Source organism: Pollicipes pollicipes, unplaced genomic scaffold, assembly GCF_011947565.3.
Source record: "Pollicipes pollicipes isolate AB1234 unplaced genomic scaffold, Ppol_2.1 Scaffold_7261;HRSCAF=8764_pilon_pilon_pilon, whole genome shotgun sequence".
Taxonomy (NCBI): domain Eukaryota; kingdom Metazoa; phylum Arthropoda; class Thecostraca; order Pollicipedomorpha; family Pollicipedidae; genus Pollicipes; species Pollicipes pollicipes.
Window position 1 is genome coordinate 24,188,795 of NW_023597054.1, and position 25,553 is coordinate 24,214,347.

The following is a 25,553-nucleotide window of genomic DNA, read 5'->3' on the forward strand; positions in this document are numbered from 1 at the left end:
TGTGATTTCATTGAAAAAATTGAGACAAAGCAAAAACATTCAAAAAGTTCCTTTTAGGTCAATGACTCATAACCACGTAGATGAACTCCGTGAATAAACTGACCTTGAACGAATGGCCCACAGGGTCTCATCTCACGGTCGGTGCAGAGTCAGTGGATGATGAGGGCAGGGCTGGGGGCGGACCAGGAAGTGGTTACCGTTATCGCAGTGCAGGCCACCTACAGGCTATAGGGGGTGTCCAGGAAGTGAGCCGGGCAGGCAATGCCCGTTTTTGCTGGCTTCGCCAAGAGGTAACGCCTGAGCAGCCCACTCGCTCTTCGTCCTGTTCACTGGTGGTTGGCGCTCGCTCAAGACTTGTGTGGTTCTGTGTGGTGTCTAACCAGAGCAAGGAGTGCCCATGCCATTTGCACTGAGGAAGGTTTCCTACAAGTGTGCCTAATTCGGCAATAGTCATGGGACGTTTGAAGCAGTTAGTGCCTTTATTGTGCCTATGCATTGTCCTTGGAGCGACGGCGATGGACCTACACATGGCTGAATTCAGTCAGCGAAGATCCAGGTCCCTAGACCTGTTGGGCATAGAAACAAATCAATATCACAAGACTGCATCAAGAATGTCCATACTGGCAAAGTTGACCAAAAAGTATCCACAGCTTGCACAAATGTACTCAATTGGAAATTCTGTGCAAGGTCGTGATCTGGTGGTCCTGAAAATTGGAACAGATAGTGGAGAGAGAAAGTTGGAAAAACCCATGTTCAAGTATGTGGGAAACATGCATGGAAATGAAGGCCTCGGACATGAGCTGCTGCTCAACCTTGCAGCATACCTGCTTGTCAATTATGGCAAGGATGACAGAGTTACACAGATTATCAACAGCACGGAAATCCACATAATGCCAACTCTGAATCCAGATGGCTTTGAAGTTGCAAAGGTGAGGCTATTTTCTTTAGATGATTATTTAGGACAATGAAAAAGCAAACTAAGTGTTCTTGTATCTGTGTGCTACCATGTGATTTATGAGGGATGTCCATCTATCTGCAAGTTGCTGGGGGGAAGGGAATTTGGTCAGGGTGTACTTTCCTACTGACCATTAGAAAAAACCATTGTACACCATTTGTTGTGTTTAAGGAAGGACATATCATAAATAATCACAAAACAGGTAGATTCATGCTCTTACCTTCAAATTTTTTTACAACTACAATGGTGAGCTCCTGAGCGCCGCACACACACAGCAGCAGCGACACTGGCATTATTACTGTGTGCGGTCACAACATTACTGTGCATCAGGCAGCATCAAGAACCATAAAAATGTACAGGGCCAAGGTAGCAAGAATCCATGAAATTTGATCCTTGATGCCAATGGGACCATGGGTTGCAGGGGGATTGGGTGGAGAATGTAAAGCAAAATGAGAACATAGCTGCTAAATAAAAGCTCACTATATGGTACCTATATATGGCATGGAACATGAATGCCAATGGGATGCTGGGTTGAAGGGGATATAGGGTGGGGAGGTTAGGTTAGGTTAGGCTAGGTGTTAGGTTAGGTTAGGTTAGGTTAGGTTAGGTGAGGTGAGGTGAGGTGAGGTGAGTGAGGTGAGGTGAGGTGAGGTGAGGTGAGGTGAGGTGAGGTGAGGTGAGGTGAGGTGAGGTGAGGTGAGGTGAGGTGAGGTGAGGTGAGGTGAGGTGAGGTTAGGTTAGGTTAGGTTAGGTTAGGTTCAGTTTGGTTTGGTAGGTTAGGTTAGGTAGGTTAGGTTAGGTTAGGTTAGGTTAGGTTAGGTTAGGTTAGGTTAGGTTAGGTTAGGTTAGGTTAGGTTAGGTTACATTAGGTTAGGTTAGGTTAGGTTAGGTTAGGTTAGGTTAGGTTAAGTTAGGTTAAGTTAGATTAGGTTAGGTTAGGTTAGGTTAGGTTAGTAGGTTAGGTTAGGTTAGGATATGTTCTGGACAATTCTGGCCTGTGTGTTTCATAAACGTACTTAAACGCGATAAGAAACGATTTTCATTGCATTATTATTGTTACCTTGTTCCCGTACATTTTTGATGGTTCTTGATAAGCCGAAATATTGTAATTACGCAACAACGCAGAAATGACGCTGGGGAGTCGAGGCGGTGCGGTGCCTTGCGTGCGGCGCTCGGGAGCTCGCTATCGTATTTATTAAAATTTGAAGGTAGGAGCATGATTCTACCTGTTTTGAGATCATTTACGATATGTTCCGCCTTAAACACGACGAATGGTGTACAATGATTTTTTCTAGCATTAGGCAGCAAAGTACACCTACACCGGGAATTTCATTTTGCCAGCCTCCGAAATCATTGAACTACATCTCTATCCTTGAGGTGTATTCAGAAGCCTTGGATTTCATTACCTCATTAAGAACACCATAGGCATGGCCAGATCCAAGCATTTTGACAGGCATGGTTTTGGTGTTTGTGTGTAAGATATGTTCAGTGTAAAGCAGCTTTTCAGTAACACTTAAGCAAGTAGCCATTTACACAAATTTCCTGAGTGGGAGGCCTATTTGAAGGTTATGTCTGCCTTATTTTATATACATGTTTGGTTGTTAAAAGGGGCTTCCACATTGGTATGGGGTTTTGAACTCAAATAGCTATCTTGAATACCTTTCAGTGCTGTTCAAAACCCTGCCCTTCTGAAGACCTGAGCCCCTCTAGTTTCTGAGGTGCATACCCATGAAAATGGGGAAAGGTCTGACATTCCTGAGCATGATTTCCAGACATAATGCCTTTTCTGTATATAGATATGATAGCCACCAATCAACTGTCAATCATTGTGGGCAAGGTATCATGATGTAATCAAACCATGGTACATTGAGGAGTATTTTTCCTTACAGAGTATTGTGTGGTCTAGGGCAGTCATTTCCACTTAAAAAGTACGCCAATAGCTATAAGTGAGTTTGTTTCATCATACTTTATGCCTGCTCCAATATCTTAAAATGATAGCACTTCCTTTAACAGCACATCTGAGTGCAGGTCAGTGTTATTACACTTGAACATTAAAACATAAGCAGTAAACTAAAGTGTCTTAAGACACCATCCGGCTAACATTCTTGGTGCTTTGTTTTACCACCACATGGCTGCCTCCCATGGAACAATCCCAAGTCAAAGCCCCAATCAATCTGCATATGTTAAGATGACCCCATCTTTCCATTAGGCCTTCTCTGTTCTTTCCCCAGGGAAGGATGCCATGCTCTGCCACACCCCATGATTTTGTTGTTTTACTGCTTGACCAGCATCCAATGCACTGGGCTGACATCATTGGACATGTTTATGCTATGTGATTTGGTGTAAGATGCAGTTTATGACTAATGGTTTTAACACATTCTCTTTCAGCCAGGGGACTGTGTAGGAAGTGACAAGGAAGCTGGAAGAACAAATGCAAATGGCGTGGATCTCAACAGAAATTTCCCAGATCAGGTAAGCCTTAAGGTTTTAACATGAAGCATGTTATGATTATGCATCACCACGCATACAAATATAGTGCATCTTGTGCTGAGTTGCCACATTGCTGAGCAGAAAACACATTTCATACCTGCTCTTTCAATGCTGCAGCACTACCTGAGCATGAGCACGTGAACGCAGTGGGGGCAGAGCCTGACCGAGTGTCGCCGCTGCGCCCAGTTCCGCACGAGGCCGCTGAACCGGCAGACGATCACGACCGGCCGCCAGCCGGAGACGATGGCCGCCATGACCTGGATCATCAACAAGCCGTTCGTGCTGTCTGCCAACCTGCACGGCGGCTCGCTGGTGGCCAGCTACCCGTTCGACGACACGCCCCAGCCGAACGTGCGGCAGTGCTGCGTCGAGAGCAACTCGCCCGACAAGGCGCTCTTCCGCTCGCTGGCCTCCATCTACGCCGACGGGCACGCGCTCATGCACCGCGGCGACGACTTCTGCCATACGGGCGAGCGCTTCGCCGGCGGCATCACCAACGGCGCCATGTGGTACGACGTGCCCGGTGAGTGCGCCGGGAGAGCTGCAGCTCCCCATGACGTGCCCACTGAGTGCGCCCCCTCCACGCTGACGCGGCAAGTGAGTGCGGTGGGAGGGCTGTAGCTCCCCTGTCCCTCCAAGGGCCGTGCCACACCGCCCTGTTCGCTGCCTTCCGTGTAGGGCGTGGGCGCCAGACGCGTCACGGGGGGGGGGGGGGGACCGGTAGCAGGACCAAGACGCATACAGAGAGACTCACAATGTAAAGAGCTCATACAGTAACAAGTTGTCGGGGCAAATATTCATAATGGAAAAGGTCGTTTGTAAAAGATGCCGATGGGAAGCACACTTACAAAGTTTAATTCATCTCATTTAGCAAAATATGTTATCTTCTATGAATACCATGCATGTGGATGTTGTATGCTGTGGAAGTTATCCATGATGAGACCTGCCCATTATAAATGGTAGCCGTTGCAGTCTTATTGATCGCGGATTTCCCACATTCCGTACCGTGCTGATCACAAAATTTATCAGCATATGGGTCAATTTCAAGCAGCACACGTCATGAATCTAAACCAATGAATTGAAGTCAGTGTTTCGTTCCAACGTTTTCCATTTCGGACGGGACGTTTACGGACGTTGGTCGAGCATAGGCCGTCATGCTGGAGCCCAGTCGAAAAACTCAATAAACGTGCAGTGGTATCAAGAATCAGAATTATATATGATTTGTCGAGTGTTGGGAACGATTACACTTGCAAAGCTATTAATGTGGTTGTGCTCACTGCTTGGGTTCACTGAACTGCTTTTGATGTGATCATCCTGGTTCGTGAAGAACATGCCAGTTCACTCTTTGGATGTTCGTTGAAAGTAAGAACAATGGTCAACCAAGCCATCACAACTTTCAGGTGGCATGCAGGACTTTAACTACGTGTTCAGCAACTGCATGGAGATTACCATTGAGCTGAGCTGCTGCAAGATGCCGGCCGAGTCCCATCTGGCTACGGAGTGGAAGAACAACAAGGAGGCCCTGCTGAGCTTCATGGAGGCTGTCCACATGGGTGTCAAAGGTGGCCAGCGCGCCAGGAACCGCCTCCGGGGGTGACGACGTGCTGCTGACGTGATTCATGTCATCCTCGGAGCGTGTTCGTGCCCCAACGGGTCCTGTGCTACTTCTGACACACCTGAGTTATGACGTGGGTGGGACTGAGACCCCCCCCCCCCCCCTGTCCCAGTTTAGCTCTCCAACTCTTGACAGCCCCCTCTCCCTATTGTTTACTATGTGCCAGGGGCTGAGACTGCCTGTCCCAGTGTAGCTCTCAAGCTCTGACAGCCCCCCCGCACTGTGTGCTGTTTGCCAAGGCCTGAGACCGCCTGTCCCAGTGTAGCTCTCAAGCTCTGACAGGCCCCCACTGTGTGCTGTTTGCCAAGACCTGAGACTGCCTGTCCCAGTGTAGCTCTCCAGCTCTGACAGCCCCCCCCCCCCCCTCCCCACTGTGTGCTGTTTGCCAGGGCCTGAGACTGCCTGTCCCTCCCAGTGTAGCTCTCAAGCTCTGACAGGCCCCCACTGTGTGCTGTTTGCCAAGGCCTGAGACCGCCTGTCCCAGTGTAGCTCTCAAGCTCTGACAGCCCCCCCCCCCCCCCCCCACTGTGTGCTGTTTGCCAGGGCCTGAGACCTCCCTGTCCCTCCCAGTATAGCTCTCCAACTCTTGACAGCCCCCTCTCCCTACTGTATACTATGCGCCAGGGCCTGTGACCGCCTGTCCCAGTGTAGCTCTCCGGGTCTGACAGCCCCCCACTGTGTGCTGTTTGCCAGGGCCTGAGACTGCCTGTCCCAGTGTAGCTCTCCGGGTCTGACAGCCCCCCACTGTGTGCTGTTTGCCAGGGCCTGAGACCGCCTGCCCCAGTGTAGCTCTCCAGCTCTGACAGCGCCCCCGCTATGTACCGTGCGGCGGGGCCTGAGACCCCCTGTCCCAGTACAGTTCTCCAGCTCTGACAGCGCCCCCGCTATGTACCGTGCGGCGGGGCCTGAGACCCCCTGTCCCAGTGTAGCTCTCCAGCTCTGACAGCGCCCCCGCTATGTACCGTGCGCCAGGGCTCGTTCTGGACTCCGACGGCAAGCCGATCCACGGCGCTTACGTCAGCGTCGACAGCATCGCCTACAACGTGACGACGACGGAGCGCGGCGAGTTCTGGCGACTGCTGCTGCCCGGCCAGTACTCGCTCACCGCCAGCGCCTCCGGGTGAGAGGGTGGCCGGCAGTGGCGGCGCGAACCGCGCGCCAGGCGGCGGCGTGGGCGGTACCGGATGTGCCGAGACTGTTCCCGTCGCACCGGCACTGGTGCCGCCTCTGATCCCATCTCGACCACCAGCTGATGTAACAGCTGCTGTGCCATGTGTGCGGTGGCCGCCGTCGTCCCCGCTCCCTGACGCCGCCTCTGATCCTATCTTTACCACCAGCTGATGTGACAGCCGCTGTGCCATGTGTGCTGTGTCCGCCGCCGTCACCCCACCCCTGACACCGCCTCTGATCCCATCTTTGCCTCCAGCTGATGTGACAGCCGCTGTACCATGTGTGCTGTGTCGGCCGCTGTTCCCCCCACCCCTGACGCCGCCCTCCCCACCCCCCATCCCTGACGCTGCCTCCGGCTCGGTGCGTTCCAGCCACCAGTCGATGCGGGCGTCGGTGGTGGTGACGGAGGGCCAGACGGTGCGGCACGTGTTCCGCCTGCCGCGGCAGAACGGCTCGCCCGCCTCCGTGCCTGAGCAGAGTACGTTCGACGGAGCACGCTGACGACAGCGGCCGCAGCCGGCTGCCGCTGTCGTCAGCGCTAGACGACCGCAGCGGCCGCGGCCGGCCGCCGCTGTCGTCAGCGCTAGACGACCGCCGGTGCGCCCAATTTAGCCGCGCTGAGTTGCAGCAGCGGCGTCCCGCGGTCCGGCGGTGGAAGTGACGTGAATGGAAGGCGGAATTCTCGGCGTGTTGTCCGCAAAAGGCCTGCTTTGATACGGGGCTTAGCCGCCTCGTCTCAGGCTGAGGTTTCTCTTGCGCGACCAGATAAAACCGGTTGAGCACGTGCGTGGGAACAGACGTGATGCCCCTGTGATGTCCTTCGAGAGGGAGCGTCGGGAACGGACGCCCAGTAATCCCTGGATCTGTGCCGTCTTTGTGAGGTAATACCTGAGCATGCTTAATGTCAGTTAAGTGGAAGTGCTTTCTGTATCGTCTTTAAGAGGTAATACCTTAAGCATGCTTAATGTTAGTTGAGTGGAAATGCTTTCCAACTGCATGAGGGACTCGAGGAAATGCTGGCTGTTTCCCGCTGAGTAATGCTAGTTTTTGCGATCGCAGGTGGTGTAGGGATAATGATTTCGATCTTGTTCCGGCTGTGGGTCCTTGGACCCGCAGCCTTGCCCAGGGATGGGATTATCAGTGCTCCGGACGCCCCGTCGGATCAGGGCCGGTATTTCCGCACACCTGCCTGCAGTGGCCGGGTGATCCGACCAGGACGGGCCCGGGCCGTCCGCCGACTCCCGACGCTCGGTCGCCGGCCCAGCTGCGTGCGGTGGGCACGCGGGTTTTCCAGCGGCGGCGGGCGTCGCAGAAGGCCGCTCGGTCGCCCGCCGGCCGGCCGGCCCCAGTCTCCGGGAGACCGCCGCGCGTAGGCGACAGTGTAGCGTCGACTCGGCTCTCGGCTCGCCATGACGCCGTGCGCTCTGACGCTGCGTTGTCTGACAGTGGCGGCCGCCATCGCCGGTGGCGAGTTCGTGCCGAAGGTGGGTCCGTCAGCCACGCCGCCGCCGCTGGCCACCACCACCACGGCGGCGCCGGCGCCGGACGCGCGCGCCGGCGGTGACGCCGAGCTGGCGGCGCGGCTAGCGGCCGAGTTCGTCACGCCGCCCGACTGGCAGCACCACAACTACCTGGCCATGGAGGCGTGGCTGCGCGACCTGGCCGACCGCTTCCCGGCCATCACGCGCCTGTACTCGGCCGGCCAGAGCGTGCAGGGCCGCGAGCTCTGGGTGCTCGAGATCTCCGACAACGCCGGCCGCCACGAGCCAGGTCAGCGCCTACCAGGCCGGCCGGGCCCAGCGTGGCGGCGGTAACGTGATTGGGACTCTGGCCTGCACCAGAGCTAGTTTGATCTTATGGCGGCGCGGCTTCTGCCCGTAACTCCCAGCCAGCGTCCGGAAATCAGCAGTGTTATGCAGTGCCCATGCCTGATGTAAAACAGATTGGATGGTTGTTTTGCAATGTTTGCATATTAGCATTCTGCAGTTGTGACCATCCGAAGGTGTTATGTTCTCAATTTTGTCATTCGGGTAGGTGGTTCTGCTCTTCGTTCTGTGATACCAGGTGCCCACGAAGCCGCACACCCTTTGCAACATGATACGCGAACTCCGAGATGGACAGAGCGGCCCACCTGTGTTCAGTTAATGCGTGTCATGTTTACACTTGGCCAGAATGGCCGTTGTCCCGTTACCATCGCACACCTGGTGTCACCGGCGCCACGCTACCCCGCTCCCTGGCCATCTCCGGAGGCACGCGCGCCGCGAGCGGGCGGGCGCGCGGCGCGGTTGCCAGCCGCTGATGGCGTCCCCTCGGCCGGTGCAGGCGAGCCCGAGTTCAAGTACGTGGGCAACATGCACGGCGACGAGACGGTGGGCCGCGAGGTGCTGCTGCTGCTCGCGCGCTGGCTCTGCGAGACCTATCCGGCCAACAACCAGACGCGCCACATCGTGGACAACATGCGCGTCCACATCATGCCGTCTATGAACCCGGACGGCTACGAGATGGCTACGGAACGTGAGTATCCCATGGCCGGATCGCGGCGGGTCGCTCAGTACGGGATCGTGTCGTCGCGCAGCCAGTGGGCCGCTGGAAATCCCCGTGAGGGACGTAATCCAAAGCTAGCGGTCAGGCACCAGGTGAACGCGGGAGTTATCTGACCTGCGCTGCGTTTTTCAATTTGTCGCGTATGTGTGGTAGAAGTTGGGCAGTACACCTCGACCGGGGCTGCCGTGGCGGCGCCGTGACGGCCCCGGTCCCTCCTGACTCCTGATTCTGACCCCTGACCCCATGACCGTCCTGACCTGATCTGATCCTCCGACCCTCCAGACCTCCTCACCTGACTGTCTAACCCTCCGGATCTCCTTGACCCTCCAACTCTACTGATCCCTTGAGCCTCCCAATCCCCGGACCCCCAGCCCTTCTGACCCCCGACCCTCCTAGCCCCTGACCCCTGACCCGGACCTTCCCGACCCCTGCGACTCCTGACCCCCTTGACCCCTTGACCGCTGACCCCCCCCCCCCCCTCGTCCGGCAGACGGGTCGTTCTCGCAGGAAGGTCGCAACAACGCCCGCAACGTGGACCTGAACCGCAACTTCCCGGACCGACTGGGCGTGTTCGCCGAGAACGGCCGCCAGGAGCCCGAGACGGAGGTGGTGATGCGCTGGAGCCGCGAGTACCCGTTCGTACTCTCGGCCAACCTGCACGGCGGCTCGGTGGTGGCCAACTACCCGTGGGATTCGGACCGCACGCGCACCACCGGCATTTACGCCGCCTGCCCCGACGACAGTGTCTTCAGGAAGCTGGCCAAGGCGTACAGCTTCGTGAGTTCGGGGTGGCGCGTGCTGAGCGCAGGAAGGGACAGGTTGTCCGGGCTGAAAACACGAATGGGATGTAGGCGCCAACAGGGTGATGCAGATGTTACTGTGCCTCAGCTTTTTATCATAGATTGGCCACGCTGTACGTTTGAACAGCGTTCAGCGATGCTGGAAGCCACCACACATTAAGCAGATACTTAATCTAGCCATTGTTAGAGCGCGAACAACCTTGAAGCTGGCTTGGGACGGACCAGCAGAATGCGCAGCTGTGACGCGGTGCGGAGGCCGAGTGGCTTATGTCCGGGTGTTTGCAGTCGCACCTGACGATGCACGAGGGGAAGGGTTGCGGCAAGATCGATCTCAACGGCTTCAAGGACGGTATCACCAACGGCAACCAGTGGTACTCGCTGACCGGCGGCATGCAGGATTGGAACTATATCAACACCAACTGCATGGAGCTGACGCTGGAAATTAGCTGCGTCAAGTACCCCTTCGCCAAGGAGCTGCCGCGCTACTGGAACGAGAACAAGAAAGCTCTGCTCTTCTTCATAGAACAGGTCAGCCGCACTTTTCGCGAGCGCTGTTTTGAAGGCACTTGTGTCGCTTGTACGTTGGTGGTGTCGGCCTGCTTGGTCGGGCTGATCCGTGGTCGAAGCGTAAGACATTGCCAGTGGGTGCCTGCGCGGTTATGTTTGGTATGTCAGGTCTTCCTGCCCAGGCGGAGGACGCTGAAGCCGACCTTGGCGACGTGGATCGTCAGGTGGGGCTGGACGCCACCGAAGATGTTGTCTGGCATCTCACACACTGCCCTTTTTTGTCAAAGCCCAGGCCCAGACCTGTGGAGCGTCTACCAGAGGTCCTCATCTGTAGTGTCCTTTACCTCAGAGCCAGGTCTGTGGGATCCGCCACCCCAGGCCCCGATCTATGGGGTTCTGTACCTCGCGGGGTGCGCCGCCCCAGGCCCTGATGTGTTGCCCCCTCGGCCCCAGTCCCTGGTCTGTTGCACCCTCCGCCCCAGGCGTGGTTTGTGGCGCCCTCCGCTCCAGGACGTGATCCGTTGCACCTTCGGCCCCAGTTCCTAATTTGTTACACCCTCCGCCCCAGGCCCTGATCTGTCACCCTCGGCCCCAGTTCCTGATCTGTTGTACCCTCGGCCCCAGGCCCTGATCTGTTTTACCCTCGGCCCCAGGCCCTGATCTGTTTTACCCTCGGCCCCAGTTCCTGATCTGTTACGCCCTCCGCCCCAGGCCGTGACCTGTTGTACCCTCGGCCCCAGGCCCTGATCTGTTTTACCCTCGGCCCCAGGCCCTGACCGGTGTGAGCGGTTTCGTGACGGACGCCAACAACAACGGTCTGTCAAACGTCACTGTATCGGTGGAAAACATCAACAAGGACGTGATAACGGCGGCCTTCGGCGACTTCTGGCGTCTGCTGGTGCCCGGCCGGCACACGCTCGTTTTCCACGCTCCCGGGTCAGTCGCCGAGCGCGCCGGTCTGCCGTGACTGTGGGGGGGGGGGGGGGGGGGGCGGGGCGGCAAGACGATCTGTCTTTGACCGGGGAGGGGGAGGGGAGGAGGCAGCAGGGACGGCTTGCGGTGACTGTGGGAGGCGGCAGGGACGGCCTGCCGTGATCGGCTCGCTGGTCGTGGTTCCGCTTCTGCAGACGCTGACTTCTTTCCCCAGTAGTGATCGGTGCTCGCCGGAGGTGCCGGTGCTGCTCCAGGCTGGAGGCGAACGGACGCTGGCTGTGACAGCTGCTTCCTGGCGTGTTGTACTGTCCGGTGGCGTCCCTGGCCCTGGCTCTGACCGAGTGCGTCTCGACGCCAGGTACCGGGTGGAGCGGCGCGAGGTGGACGTGCCGTACCTGTGGGCGAGCCAGGTGAACGTGACCCTGACACCGGACGACTCGGAGCAGTGGGCGACGCAGCACGACCTCGGCCTGCTGGAGAACCTCATATCGGACGGCTACTGCAGCATGGTGCAGCTGAAGAAACAGCTGGCCGAGATGGAGAACCGCTACCCGCAGTCGCACGAGGTCATCGTCAACACCACTCCGTGGAGCTCCGTCATGCCGGCCGTCAAGATCGTGGCCGAGGTGAGACGCTGGGCGCGGCGGCACCGGAGCGGCTCGCTCGGTCACCGGCGCCGGGCCGTGTGCGGTCAGTCCGGCGATCAGGCCAGATGTCCGGCGGCAGAAGGAGTTAAGGGAGTGTGGTTACCGGGACGCGCTCTGGTTTGATGCGCTGTTGTGAGCCGCAGTTTATCGGAAGCCTGCCCTACCTAGCCCTGTGTATGGACGGGGTTTGATAGTCTCCGTTCGATGCGTATTTAACCCCGATCTGCGCCATGTATTCGACCAAGCAGCCTCGATCCTTGTGATCCACCGTTCTCGTCCGTCAACTGGACCCCGTTTCCCTCCGTCGGTTTGGACTCCGTTTCTACCGTCGTCTGGACCCCGTTCCCTCCTTCGACTGGACCCCGTTCTCTCCGTCGCATGGACACGTTCTCTCCGTCCATTTAACCCGTTCTCTCCGTCGACTGGACGCCGTTCGCTCCGTCTCTGCAGGGTCCGCTGTCCGAGTCGGAGCGGGTAACAGTGGCGCTGGTGGGCGGCGTGGACGGCCGCCAGCCGGCCGGCGGCGAGCTGCTGCTGCGACTGGCCCGTCACCTGGGCGCAGCCCTGCTCAGCCCCGGCGCCGGCCAGCTGGGCGACGCGCTCCGCGGACTCGTCGTCTACATCGTGCCCCGCGTGGAAAGGGACGGCTTTGACGTCCACCAGGAGGGTGGGTAGAGCGGCGGGAGCTGATGTCCCGCTGGCGGCGGCGTGCCGGTATCTGTGTGGCACTCACTGCTGGGTGGGGCGGGCCAGCCGGTTCAGGAGAGGAGATCCGTGGACTGTGCCAGACGCCCATGTGCTGTCAGCTCAGGCGAAGTCATGGGGGTGACTTCGTGCAAGGTTTTGCGTGTCGTTGTCAGTCAGTCATCAGTGTTACCGGGAGTCATCTGACTGCTTGTGGGCGTGGCGACGGACCTCTGGGACTAGGGCGGCGCCAACGCCGCTGAGCGCCGCCGCGTTCCATGCCCGGTGACGATGTGACCCCGGGAGCCGACTCGGACGCCGAGCGCCAGCGGGTGTTGGGCGGCGCCGGCGCCGGCCCCAGCCCCGGCCCCAGCCCCAGCCCCAGTCGTGACGGCTCGCTCCACCCACCAGGCAACTGCTCGCTGTCAACTGGGGCGGCGGGCACCGGCACTGCCGCGCTGCCCAACCAGCTGCACACGATGGTGGCGCAGGTGCGCGCCGACGTGGTGCTCAGTCTGGAGGGGGGCGGCCAGTTCGTGCGGTACGCGCCCAACACGGCCGCCGACTTCGCCGGCTCGGCGCTGCAGCAGCAGACGCTGGAGACGCTGGCCGGCGCCTACATGGCCCAGCACCCGGGCATGAAGCGGGTAAGAGGGGGGCGCGCGTCTCGGCGGCGTCGCGGCCGGCCGCCGACGGGCGCTGGTGGGTGCGCTGCACGGCCGGCCCGACGGCACGCCAGATTCGGCGGCGCCGCGGCCGGATCTGCCCGCTGCCCACAGCCCGCGGCCGGCGGCTGTGGAGGCGAGACGCCGCCAGTGGCGACCGGCCGCGGCGCCACCGGGCTGCAGCGTTATCGCCAGGACATGTGCTGAGCATGTCGGTGGGTGGTATTTCCCAGGCCGGGGATTTTAAGGCAGGATCTTACGTGTCGTCCCGAGTCGATGTCCGCCGTGTGCGCGTGACTGCACAGCCGCTGCGGGAGGGGAGGGGGGGGGGGGGGGGAGGACGTGCGCATGCCGGACGGGTTGCGGTCTCCGGACCGGACGGCTGCGGTCGGAACTCCCGGCCGCCGCCCGGCCTGACGGCGCCCGCTGTCCGGCAGATGTCCTGCGGCGACCAGCAGGCCACCGGCATGATGCAGGGCCGCGACGTGCCCGGCAGGACCTTCTCCAACCTGCAGGAGCAGCTGCTGCAGGAGTTCGGCACGCTGATGGTGCGTGCTGCCCGGCGGCTCCGGCGGCGTGTCTGCCGGCCGGCCGGGGCGGCCAGTCGTTCCGCCGGACGGGGAATACCCGTGGACTGGCCAGACTTGGTCTTGCCAACGTTTCGTATCTGCCAGCTGGCTTGCCAGGCTGGTTCTGTGGCGCTGCTGCTGTCGAAACGTCTCACGTCATTGGCTGCTCGTCGTCCTGCTCACGTGAATGCTGTTTTGTTGGTCCGAAACTGTTATTCTAACAATCACGTGATAATCATAACGCTGTGTTTTGATCGTGTTGGTGTGTTTATATATATATATATATATATATATATATATATATATATATATATATATATATATATATCACAGGCTCTCGTATTCAGTTTGCGTTCGCCAGTCACGTGACGGCGGCGGAGAGGAGCCGGGCCGGCCCCACTGACGGGGACGCCGCCTGGTGCCGCAGGTCTCGGCCCACGTCAGCTGCTGCGATTTCCCGCGCCACTACCAGCTGCCGCAGCTGTGGCGCGACAACCTGGCGCCGCTGCTGGCCTTCCTGCGCGCCGCGCACCAGGGTAAAGGGGCGTTCGGGCTCGAGCCGGCGGCGGTGACGTCCGGCGCCGGCGCGACCGGCTCCTGGCTGGAGCGGCTGTACGACGGCGCCTGGCTGTGCACTGACTACGGCACCCACTATGACTGCCACCGGCCGCGGCCCGAGCTGGAGCAGGCGGCCGCGCCGCTGGCTGTCGGCTAGGTGCCGTGCCCTGTCCTCCGCGACGCCTGGCGCTCCGCTCTGTCCTGTCTCCGCCCCGCCTGCTGAACCTCTCCCCCGGGCCGAGCTGGCTTTGGCGCCGGGGTACTCACCGCAGTTGCGTTGTTGAAATCCTGGCCGGTTTGAGTGCGGAGATGCTGCGCTTTGTTGTGTGCAGGCGCCCGGTGCCGTTGGCCAGCAGAGCGCCCGTTCTCGGCACGACACTTGGGCGCCGCGTCAGTATCGAGTACGCGGAACAGTACGAGATTCGAGCCAGTACCAGAGTCGGGTCACCGATGCCTTTGCCACGTATTTTGTGCCTCACTTGGGCGCAGCCAGCTCTGGCCGGCTAGTGACCGGCTGTTGATTTTTGTGTTCACGGTGTTCACAAATGCTTCCAGTTAGGTGGCAAGGATGTAGATCGTAATGTACGTGCTACTGGAGCCCGCTGTTAGGCCTCCGTGACATGTTGCCCCCCCCCCCCCCCCCCCATTCGAGATGAATCAATCAGCAGTAAGAAGAGTGTGGGCGAAGCGGTTGTCGAGTCACCTCGGGCGGCACAAGTCGAAGGAGCAGGTCACTCCCGAGATGTGTGAAATGTGGAGCCGAACTGGGATTGTTCGGAGCTGTGGTAGCAGTAGCAGCATTATTTTTAGTTTACATCCTCGCCACCTGCCTGCCTGCATCTGAGAATCCTGGTGGTCGACGATCCGCCATTTTGTTGAGTCGGCTGGCCTCCAGCCCCACAGCGGCAACCGGTGGCCATTTTGCCAGTGCTGCTGACAGCTTTGGCGTCAGACAAGATGCCGGCGGCGCAGTCCCGTTTCGCAAACAACGCAAATCAAATCTGCTTCTGCTCACCACGTCCTCTCCCGCTGGGCCCAGCTTCGGCGCCAGCTTGAGCCTACTTATACCTACTGGAGCCTACTTAACCGCAACCTGTACACAGTGTACCTGCTTGTTACTCAGTGCATCCCGCGGGGCGCCCCTCATACTAAGCTCAATGTACTCGTGTAGATCCGCCAGCGACGTACGCTTCGATGCGCTTCCGCCATGACGGCTTTCAAAGCGTGCCAGGAGACTTATATGTGCAGAAACCGTTAGTTCCTGTCGGTTTCAGGCTCTTGGGGCTTTCCGCTTGCTGGTGGTGGCTGGATGTCGCGCGGGACGTATTGGCTCAGTGCCGTACTTGCCCCGAATTCCGAGCAGGTTCTCAGCGCAGCTCAGTGTTGCACTGCGCCTAAGTATTAAAAGCATTTGGTTTCGGCCACGTTACTCCAGTTTTGGTGGTGGGAAGCTAGTAAGAAGCTGTTGGGTTTGCATAGTTTATGGAAAGGGTTATTTTGGATCCTTCATGGACGTTGATAGTACTGGTTGGGTGGTGTAGAAATACGGCGCGGGCTTAGCCGCGTTTTACGCGCATTGTTACTGTTACGGTGAGATCTGATGACTTAGTCGAGCCGGCCACACTAGTTAAAGACACGGGTGCCTACACATCGCCACGGTCGAGCCGGGCGCGCGCTCAAACGACAACGGCCCCGGCGGCCGGCGGCGGGCGGGGCGGGATGGCGCGCCGCCTGTGTGGCCGGGCCGCGCTGCTCAGGCTGGCCGGCCTGGCTGGTCCGGGATGGTCCAGGCTGGTCCCGACTTGTCCGGGGTGGTCCCGACTGATCCGGGTTGGTCCCGGCTGGTCCGGGATGGTCCCGACCGGTCCAGGCGGGTCCCGACTGGTCTGGGGTGGTCCTGACTGGTCCGGGGTGGTCCGGGGTGGTCCCGGCTGGTCCGGGGTGGTCCCGGCTGGTCCGGGATGGTCCCGACTGGTTCGGGATGGTCCCGACTGGTCCCGCCAACCCTGTCTGACTGGCGCTGACTGGCTCCGGCGGCGGTCGGCGGGGGCGGCAGACGCAGCCTCCCAGTACGGTCGGACCGCGCTGCGCCAGGCCGCCCGCCTGCCGTACCGGGGCGCGGCGGAAGGTGGGCACGCCCGCGTCGCAGCGGCGTGACGATAGTATTATGGTCCGGGTCTTCTCTTACCAGCCGTTTACGCTCAAACCGAACCGGCCGTCTTCCGTCGCTTTTTTCCACCCGCGGTTCGGTCCATTCAATGTATGCTGCGCGAGCCGATTGCCTCCTGACCAGTACCCCTGCGAGTGCGCCCGGTCACGCGGGTCGCCATATGCGCGCCCCGGCCATTAGTGCTCCAGTGGGCGATCCCTCTGGCTGCCTTATGGCGAACGGCGGGTCAGACTCCGTACAAAAATACAGCTCAACATCGATATGGTGCCATTTGCATGTAGTTTAGAGTCCATATGGTATTTGGTACACTTAAGCATTCCATGCAGCGACCTCGTTCTACTTCGTTGTTTTTCTTGTGCTGGCTTCGTGGAGTATTCATGGGAAGGGCTGTGGATGGTGGCGCGTCGCAGTGACGCTGTTCTCGATGGTGGCGCACCACAGCGACGCAGCCCTCGATGGTGGCGCGCCACAGCGACGTAGCTCTCGATGGTGAGCTCGCCACAGCGACGCAGCTCTGGATGGTGGCGCGCCATAGCGACGTAGCTCTCGATGGTGAGCTCGCCACAGCGACGTAGCTCTCGATGATGAGCTCGCCACAGCGACGCAGCTCTCGATGGTGAGCTCGCCACAGCGACGCTGCTCTCGATGGTGGCGCGCCGCAGCAACATAGCTCTCGATGGTGGCGTGCCACAGCGACGATGCGAGTGCGCTGCAGCAACGTCCCAGCGTGGCTCTGATAAAGGCTGTCTCTGGAAGTGGCTCAGTCGCTGTCATTCTAGAGATGCGCTCGGTCATCAGCGCACGGCCACTGGCATCGGCTGCGGCAGTATGAGGTGGGAGGGACGAGGTCTTGCATTACGCATACAAGCCATGTTTTGCTCTATACTAACGCATTATAGATGCTTATTTTTCAAGTGCTGCGTTCAAGCACGGTGACCAATGGTGTGTGAAATTGGAGTGGCAATAAAATGTCCCCAAGGCCCATTGTTTTCCTGACCAGCAGAAGGAAAAGAGCATGACTCGTTAGGGAAGCGGAAACTGGCGTGTTGCAAATGAGAATCGTGTTCTGCGTGCTCTTGACAAACACGTCGAAGCAGTCTTACTCAAAAGGTGCTGATACTTGCCTGGTTAGAACGAGAACAAGGTTACAGCGTGGATAGTCTAAGCAACGTGGTCTGACGCCGTGGATAGAACACCAGTCATAAGTTATGCACACCACAATGCATGGAATGGGCACCATGGGGGCGTCCGCTCGAAGCCACGAGACGTATCCTGCAGGTGTCTGCTACTTGGCCTGGTTCCCTTCGCGACTTGAATGACCTTGAACTTGACCCACTGGCTGTGAGCGTTGCACAGACTGCGAGTGTGGCGCCGCGGCCGCACAGTGAGCCCGCTGCTGCGCGTGCGGCACCCACCACCGTTGTCTCCGGCACGTTCCTGTGTAGGGCACGGACGGGTCACGTGCTGACCGGTCCCGGCGCCGCCCGTAGGTGACCCATGTCACGTGCTGACCGGTCCTGGCGCTGCCCGTAGGCGTCCCATGTCACGTGCTGACCGGCCCCGGCGCTGCCCGTAGGTGACCCATGTCACGTGCTGACCGGTCCTGGCGCTGCCCGTAGGCGTCCCATGTCACGTGCTGACCGGTCCCGGCGCTGCCCGCAGGCATCTCGGGTCACGTGCGGGACGCTGCCGGCGCGCCGCTGCCGGCGGCGGCGGTGCACCTCTCGGGTCCGTACGGCGACGGGCTCCTGAACCTGACCGGCGCCGGGCACTTCTCGGCGTTGCTGCCAGAGGGCACATACACCATCAACGTGAGTGAGCAGGCGGTACGCGGCCGGCGCCGGACGCCGGACGCGAGATGCCCCTCCGTGTAGGCCGTCGGCGGTCCCGCCGGTGACCGTGCCGTGCCGTGGGCTCTCTCTGTCTCTTGGCGTAGGCAGGCACTGACACCGTCCCGGAAGTGGCGCCGTCCGGCCGACCTCCCCGTGGTCTCGCCTGGAGCGAGCGGCTGCTGACGCCGGCCCAGAGGTGGCGCTGTCTGGCCGGCCTCCTCGTGGTCTCGCCTGGAGCGGGCGGGCGCTGACGCCGGCCCAGAGGTGGCACCGTCTGACCTGCCTCCTCGTGGTCTCGCCTGGAGCGGGCGGCTGTTGACGCCGGCCCAGAGGTGGCACCGTCTGACCTGCCTCCTCGTGGTCTCGCCTGGAGCGGGCGGGCGCTGACGCCGGCCCGGGTGCGGCGCCGTCTGACCGGCCTTCCTGCCCGGCAGGTGACGCTGGACGGCTTCCAGGCGCGCTCGGAGCGCGTGCATGTCGGCCTGAACTCGCACGCCGACGCCAGCATGGTGCTGGAGAGCGCCAACCAGTCGGCTCATCTCAGCTACCACCCGGGCACCGGCGCCGCCGAGCTGCTGAACGGGCTGGCGCAACACTACACCGAGATCAGCCGCTACTACAGGTGGGCTGCCGCCAACGCCACCTGCCGCCCGGCTGTGCCTTGCTCCAGCAGTCACCACGGCGGCGCCATGTTGACTAATGCACGGAGCACCACATGCAGATCCGTCGCTCCGTTGCGGACCAGCCGGTCTTTGCTCGCGCACGGCGCCGCTGGTGCTCGCGTCGCTCGCGGCGCCGCTGGTGCCGCCCCGCCGCTGTCCGGCGTCTGCTGTGTGGTCGGCCGGTAGCGCGTCGCAGCCCGCTGCTGACCGCCCGTGCGCCGGCGACGTTTCAGCATCGGCGGCGCAGGCGTGGACATCCCCTGCCTGGAAATGACGGCCGGCATTCACGAGAAGGGCGGCGCGCTGACCAAGCCGAGCGTGCTGCTCCTGGGCACCGTACGCGCCCACGAGCTGGTCAGTGACAGTTGTCTCGCCCCGTGGTGGGAAGGACGAACAGGATAGCCGACGTGGAAGCAACTAAGGCTCGTGCCAAATTTGAAGTCGGAGAGTAATGAAAAGGGTGTAATTGCGGCTAATGACCTCGTCAGTTTCGTACAACAAGGACGGAACACTTGGCAGAATCTGAAATAAAATGTGAATCTAACTGCCGTGCTGTCGTGCGAGTCGTCTCGCTCTCTGTCGTGCCTGCTTTAGCCCGTCTGCTCCGTTGCTAGTGCGTCTACCGGTCGGCCCTGAGGTCCAATCTCGCGGCGTGGCCGGTAGGTGTCGCGCGAGCTGCTGCTCCAGCTGGCGACACACCTGGCCAGCCGGTACGCCTCCGACAGCGAGGTGGCCCGCCTGCTGGACCAGTATCGCGTGCTGGTGGTGCCGGCGCTCGATGGCTTGCACCGCTCCCAAACGCCCTCCTGTAACAACACGGGCCCGGAGCGTGACCTGGACACCAGCTTCAGCAGTGACGTCACCCCAGGTGCGCACCACCGTTGGCCTACGTGAGCCGGTGTCAGAGAGCCACCGTGTCAGGGAGGGCCGCCGCGTAAGGACCGTGTCAGGGAGGGCTGCTGTACTAACCGTGTCAGGACGGGCCACTGCACTGGCTGTGTGTCAGGGAGGGCCGTTGTACTGACTGTGTCAGGGAGAACCACTGTACTAACCGTGTGAAGGGGGGGGGGGGGCATTGCACTGGCTGTGTGTCAGGGAGGGTCGCTGTACTAACCGTGTCAGGGAGAACCACTGCACTGGCTGTGTGTCGGGGAGGGCCACTGTACTAAGCATGTGAAGAAAGGTCGCTGTACTGACCGTGTGAAGGAAGGCCACTGTACTGACTATGGTAGGGAGGGCCACTGCACTGGCCGTGTGTCAGGGAGGACTGCTGTACTGGCCGTGTCAGAGAGGGCCGCTGTGCTGATCGTGTTAGGGTAGGCCTTTGTACTGACCGTGTTAGGGAGGGCCACTGTACTGACCGTGTGTCAGGGAGGGCTGCTGTACTGACCGTGTCAGAGAGGGCCGCTGCACTGACTGTGTGTCAGGGAGGGCCACTGTACTGACCGTGTGTCAGGGAGGGCCGCTGTACTGACCGTGTGTCAGGGAGGGCCGCTGTACTGACCGTGTCAGAGAGGGCCGCTGCACTGACTGTGTGTCAGGGAGGGCCGCTGTAATGGCCGTGTGTCAGAGAGGGCCGCTGTACTGACCTTGTGTCAGGGAGGGCCGCTGTACTGACCGTGTGTCAGGGAGGACCGCTGTACTGACCGTGTGTCAGGGAGGGCTGCTGTACTGACCGCGCCGCCGGGTCCCCAGCGGCCGCGGCGCGGAGCGAGCTGCCGGCCGAGACCCGGGCGCTGATCAGCTGGCTGGCCGAGCGGCGGCCCGTGCGCACGCTGGTGGTGCGCGCCGGCGCCGAGGCCGTCACGTTCCCGTACACGGCGCCGCGCCGCCACCTCCAGCCGCACTCGGCGCTCGCCACTGGTGACGAACAGGTACGCCGCCTGCCGCCGCTCGCTCCCACTCCGTCGTCTCCCAGGGGTGCAGACTGGGGACTGGTGTGCTCTGGGTGTATCGGTGGCAAGTCGTGTTTTGATAGGCTCCGATAAGTTCAGTTTTTTTCCCGCGTGTTTTGCCGTTTGCCTTCATCTGGCGGTGCTTTATATACCATTTGGCAGGTTGTGTATGAACATGGCCCTGCAGTGACATATGGAAGGCCTAGAAGCCGATGCTCATTTCACTTTCGCGAGCCGTTCGCCTGCACCTCCCGCCTATGGTTTCATCCTTGACCGGCGGGCTGCCTTGTCCCGCCTCTGACAGCGTTCCGTGGTCGCGTTGCGTCCTGTCTCTGACGCCGCTCCTCGTCGACAGACGTTCCGCTCGCTGGCGGCTGAGTACGTGCGCACCGAGGTCGGCGTCGTCAACAGCACGGGCCGCTGCGACGGCAGCGCGCTGCCCGGCGGGCTCGGCCACCAGGCCGACGTCCACCCACACTCCGGCAGTCTGGTGGTAAGGCCGGCGCGCCCGCCGCTCGCCCAGCCCGGCTCCTGCCGGCCTCCGTCTGCTTAGTCCGGTGGCCGGCTGACGCCCGGAGAAGCGATGTGTCTCTTTCAATCACACTGTGGATTGTGCGTGGCTGCGTCCAGGCAGTGTGTTTTCTCAGTGCTCGGTGGGTGGGGTGGGTCGCGGCCTAGGATGCCGCGGACTCGTCGCCCCGGAACAGCACTGTGACGCCCCGTGACGCCAAGTGGCGCCCCGTGGCGCCCTGTGCCGCCCCGTGCCGTCCCAGGACAGCGCCGTGACGCCCCCTGCCGGCGTGTCGTCAGGACTACCTGTACGACGCAAACCTGACGCTGGCGCTGTCGGCGTTCGTGTCGTGCTGCCCGGGCCCGGACGTGGCCCAGCTGTCGGCGCTCTGGCGGCGCCACCGGCCAGCTATGCTGGGCTTCATCGCCCAGCAGCAGGGCATACAGGGTGAGTCACCCAGCAGTGGGGCACACACCGCAGTCACCCAGAGGGGTATACAAAGTCAGTCACCCAGCAGTTGGGCACACAGCCAGCCACTCAGCAGTGGGAGTATATGAAATCAGCCACCCTGCAGCGGGGCGTATTAGGTGAGGTACTCGGGTACATTGCAAACATAGATACGGTATGCAGGACGGTATGCAGGCCAGATGTGCACACTGATCGACTGACACTGCACCCATCCTGAGTCTGCCACTCAGCGTGTGCGGCTGTCATAGCTGACGTGGTGTCCGGCGCTCGGGTCTGCGTGACGCCGGGCTGACGGCGCCGGGGTCTGCGTGACGCCGGCCTGACCTCGCTGCGCCGCGCCGGCAGGCTTCGTGACGGACCAGCAGAACGCGCCGCTGGCGGGCGCCGTGCTCACGGTGAACGGCTCCACCTTCACCACCCGCACCGGCAGCGACGGCCAGTTCTGGCGGCCGCTCACGCCCGGTATGGCTCGCCGCCGGTGTGCGGGCGGCCACGCGCTGGCGCCCAGGCTCGTGCGGCAGACGTTCGCTGGCGCGAAAAAAGAGTGTGGTTGAATGTCGAGGAGGCGGGAAGAGGCGCGTGCTGGTGGCCTGTAGCTGCAGCTGTGGACCCCGTGGCCGTGTCTCCGCAGCTTTCTTTAGTGCTCTCAGGATGTAGTATCGTCATACGCGCGGCGTATCTGCAGGTGGATTAGTAGGCATGCGTTGTGGGTGCGGGCGACCGTTTGCCGTCGTGCCACCATGCATCGCTCACAGCCGTCTGGACCTCGCTGAGTGCCGTGTCGCTCTGCGTCTATCCGCGGCGCCGCCCTCGTCCGTCCCGTCCCTCTCCGCCGCTCCGGGCCGCTGGTCCCAGCGCGTGCCGAGCCTGCGCTGCCGCGTGACCAGGGCCGCTCCGGCAGGCGTGGTGACGGTGCATGTGTCGGCGCCGGCCCACCTGGCCGTCGAGAAGCTGGTGTCGGTGTTCGCCGGCCGGCCGACGCACCTGCAGGTGGCGCTGCAGCGGGACCGGCTGGTGGCCGGCATGCCCCGGATGGTACTCGTCATCCTGCTCGGTGAGGCGGCCGGTGGCGCGCCGGACGCGGGCGACGCCGCCGGGCGGACCGCTGCCCGCCGTCGTACCCGTGACTGGCCGCCGCGCCTGGGCGGGGCCTGCCCAGCGTGCGGCGGTCGGACGCCCCGGGTTTCCTTGCCATTCGAGTGTCCGGGCGCGGCTGTGGTGCCGCCCGCGCGCCTCGGCGGAGCGTGGTTTGAAGACGCGTCGGGTGTCACTGGCCCGATGGTGCTGTCCGGCGGCCTGTGTGCAGGTGTACCTTCTGGCTGTGTCGTCGTCTGTAGACTCATTCGGCCTGATTCTAGCAGACTGTGTGTCCGTGTCTGCAAGCTCCCTCGGTCTGATGCCTGCGGACTGTGTGTCCGTGTCTGTAGGCTCCCCCGGTCTGATACCAGCAGACTGTCCGTGCTTGCAGGCTCCTCGGTCTGATTCTAGCAGACTGTGTCTGTGTCTGCAGGATCCCTCGGTCTCATGCCTGCAGACTGTGTGTCCGTGTCTGTAGGCTCCTCGGCCCGATACCTGCGGGCTGTGTATGTCCGTGTCTGCAGGCTCCCTCGATCTGATGCGTGCAGGCTATGGTCCGTGTCTGTAGGCTCCCTCGGTCTGATACTAGCAGACTGTGTGTCCGTGTCTGCAGGCTCCCTCGGTGTGATGCCTGCAGGCTATGTGTCCGTGTCTGTAGGCTCCCTCGGTCTAATACCAGCAGACTGTGTCCTGTGTCTGCAGGCTTCCTCGATCTGATGCTAGCAGACTGTGTGTCCGTGTCTGCAGGCTCCCTCGGTCTGATACCAGCAGACCGTGTGTCCGTGTCTGCAGGCTCCTCAGCCCGATACCTGCGGGCTGTGTGTCCGTGTTTGCAGGCTCCTCGGTCTTACGATGGTGTCTTCAGCGTGTGCATGTGTAAACTCTGGCCACCTAACTGTGTTTGCCGAGTCTGGTGGCGATGGTGATCTCTAGCTACAGCTGTGGACCCTGCGACCGTGTCTCCGCAGGCTCGCTGGGCCTGGTGGCGGTGATCGTCTGCATGCTCTGCGTGACCCTGTGCACCAGCCGCTCTGGCCGCAAGCGCCGGGGACGCGACAACATGCGCAGCGTCTACGGCTTCCACCAGCTGAAGCAGCAGGCCAGCAAGACGCTGAACATGTACGAGGACGACTCGGACGAGGAAACGCTGGGCCAGTTCCATGACGTACCGCTCACCAAGACCAAAGCCGCGGGCGGTGAGTGCCGCCGGGCGAGCCGAGCTTCTCACGATGGCTGCGGCACCGGAGACGGCCTTCTCTGCTTTTGTATACGTTTTGTTGGCAGTTTTTGACGTCAAGGATCGGATGCCATGCGTTTTCTTTGAACTTTTCTGGAGCGTTTTCAAAAGGATGCGTGTAACGAAACGGGCGTTTTGCTTAACGCTTTTACTCCGCGGACCTTATACGACCAAAAGTCAACCTCATCGTGGGTGCATTCTCTTCCCGTGTCGAGCCGAACTTAGCCAGGCCTGTTTCCGTTACGCGACGCTCGGCGGCCTAAGGACAGGTCTGGCAGCCCCGTGCGTCTGGACGTGCTTCCGACGTTCCTGACATGGGTCGTCGCTCGTCTGTCCGCCAGGCGCTGCCCGGCCGCTGCGGCCGTTCCACGACCTTCCGTCGTCCGACAGTAGCTCCGAGGAGGAGGTGTTCATTCCGGGCGGACGCAGCTTGCTGCGGAGGTAGGCCGCCAACAGTCGTCACCGGCCACGCGCACGTGGAGACGCCTGCCGCGGAGGTAGGCCGCCTACAGCCGTCGCCGGCCTCTCCTCGCACGTGGAGACGCCTGCTGCGGAGGTAGGCCGCCGACAGCCGTCGCCGGCCACTTCTCGCACGTGGAGACGCGGACGCAGCCGCCCCCTCGCTCCGGCTCTCCGGCCGGATGTTCTGTGACGAACCGGCAGGCCGCCGGGGATACTGCCTGGCGGGGGTGGCCCGGACCGCGCCCCTCGTGCGGAACTGCCCCCGATGTTGACCCGAGGACGCTGCGCCGTGGCGGTACTGCCGACCGCGCCCCCCGTGCGGAGCTGCTCCCGTTGTTGACTCGTGGATTCTGCGCCGTGGCGGTACTGCCGACCGCGCCCCTCAAGCGGAGCTGATCCCGTTGTTGACTCGAGGCCGCTGCGCCGTGGCGGTTCTGCCGACCGCGCCCCTCGTGCGGAGCTGCTTCCGTTGTTGTCTCGATGACTCTGCGACAGTGTCATAGTTCCGGCTACGCCCTACGTACGGCGCTGCCGCTGGTGATGACGGCCGGGCTTGGCGCGGTGGCAGCGCAGGTATTCCCGGCTGCGTCCCTCGTGTGGAGCTGCTGCCGATGGTGGTCTGGTCCTCAGGCACTGTGCGGCGCAGGGCGGCTGGGACGCCGTCTCTTGTAGTGGGCTGTCGTCCAGCCCCATGAGCTGCGCACAATGGTAACGGGGCTGAATTGTATAATTCAAGCCGACGGCTTGGATCTTTTACGCTTTTACGCGGGGTGATGTGCACTGGAGTGGGCTGTTGTAGTCTGTCACTAGAGTCTAACTTGTGTGAAGAAATGGAGCAATACAATTTACACAAAAGTGCAGCATTTTTGTTCCTCAGGCGGTGCGTGAAGACTGCGGAGGGATCACATTCGGGGGCATTTGTATACACTGGGAGCTCGTCTGACCACAGGTGCCGTCAAATATGGGATGCACAGCAGTCGGGACGCCCTATAGACGAAGGGCGATGGAGACCAATGATTTCGCGGTCCATTCTGGGATATTGTATAACTTCGATTCCGCTCGCGCTCCGTGCTCCGCGGGGGCCGGCGTCGGTCGGAGGAGA

General features: G+C 61.0%; 1 protein-coding gene across 1 annotated transcript; it reads left to right on the forward strand.

Moving 5' to 3' along the window:
• Positions 1-126: 126 nt before the first annotated feature.
• LOC119111851 (carboxypeptidase D) lies at positions 127-25,309 on the forward strand. Its single transcript, XM_037235682.1, has 27 exons — positions 127-929; positions 3,344-3,427; positions 3,632-3,968; positions 4,846-5,007; positions 6,033-6,180; positions 6,602-6,708; positions 7,677-8,000; positions 8,553-8,744; positions 9,265-9,551; positions 9,860-10,102; positions 10,851-11,017; positions 11,373-11,640; positions 12,112-12,328; positions 12,757-12,992; positions 13,448-13,558; positions 14,007-14,115; positions 17,970-18,118; positions 18,574-18,761; positions 19,035-19,155; positions 19,465-19,669; positions 20,497-20,675; positions 21,052-21,189; positions 21,507-21,654; positions 22,021-22,137; positions 22,577-22,729; positions 23,721-23,948; positions 24,331-25,309. Exons 1-27 carry the CDS (start codon positions 453-455, stop codon positions 24,432-24,434), a joined length of 5,199 nt encoding a protein of 1,732 aa, XP_037091577.1. The 5' UTR covers positions 127-452; the 3' UTR covers positions 24,435-25,309.
• Positions 25,310-25,553: the final 244 nt, after the last annotated feature.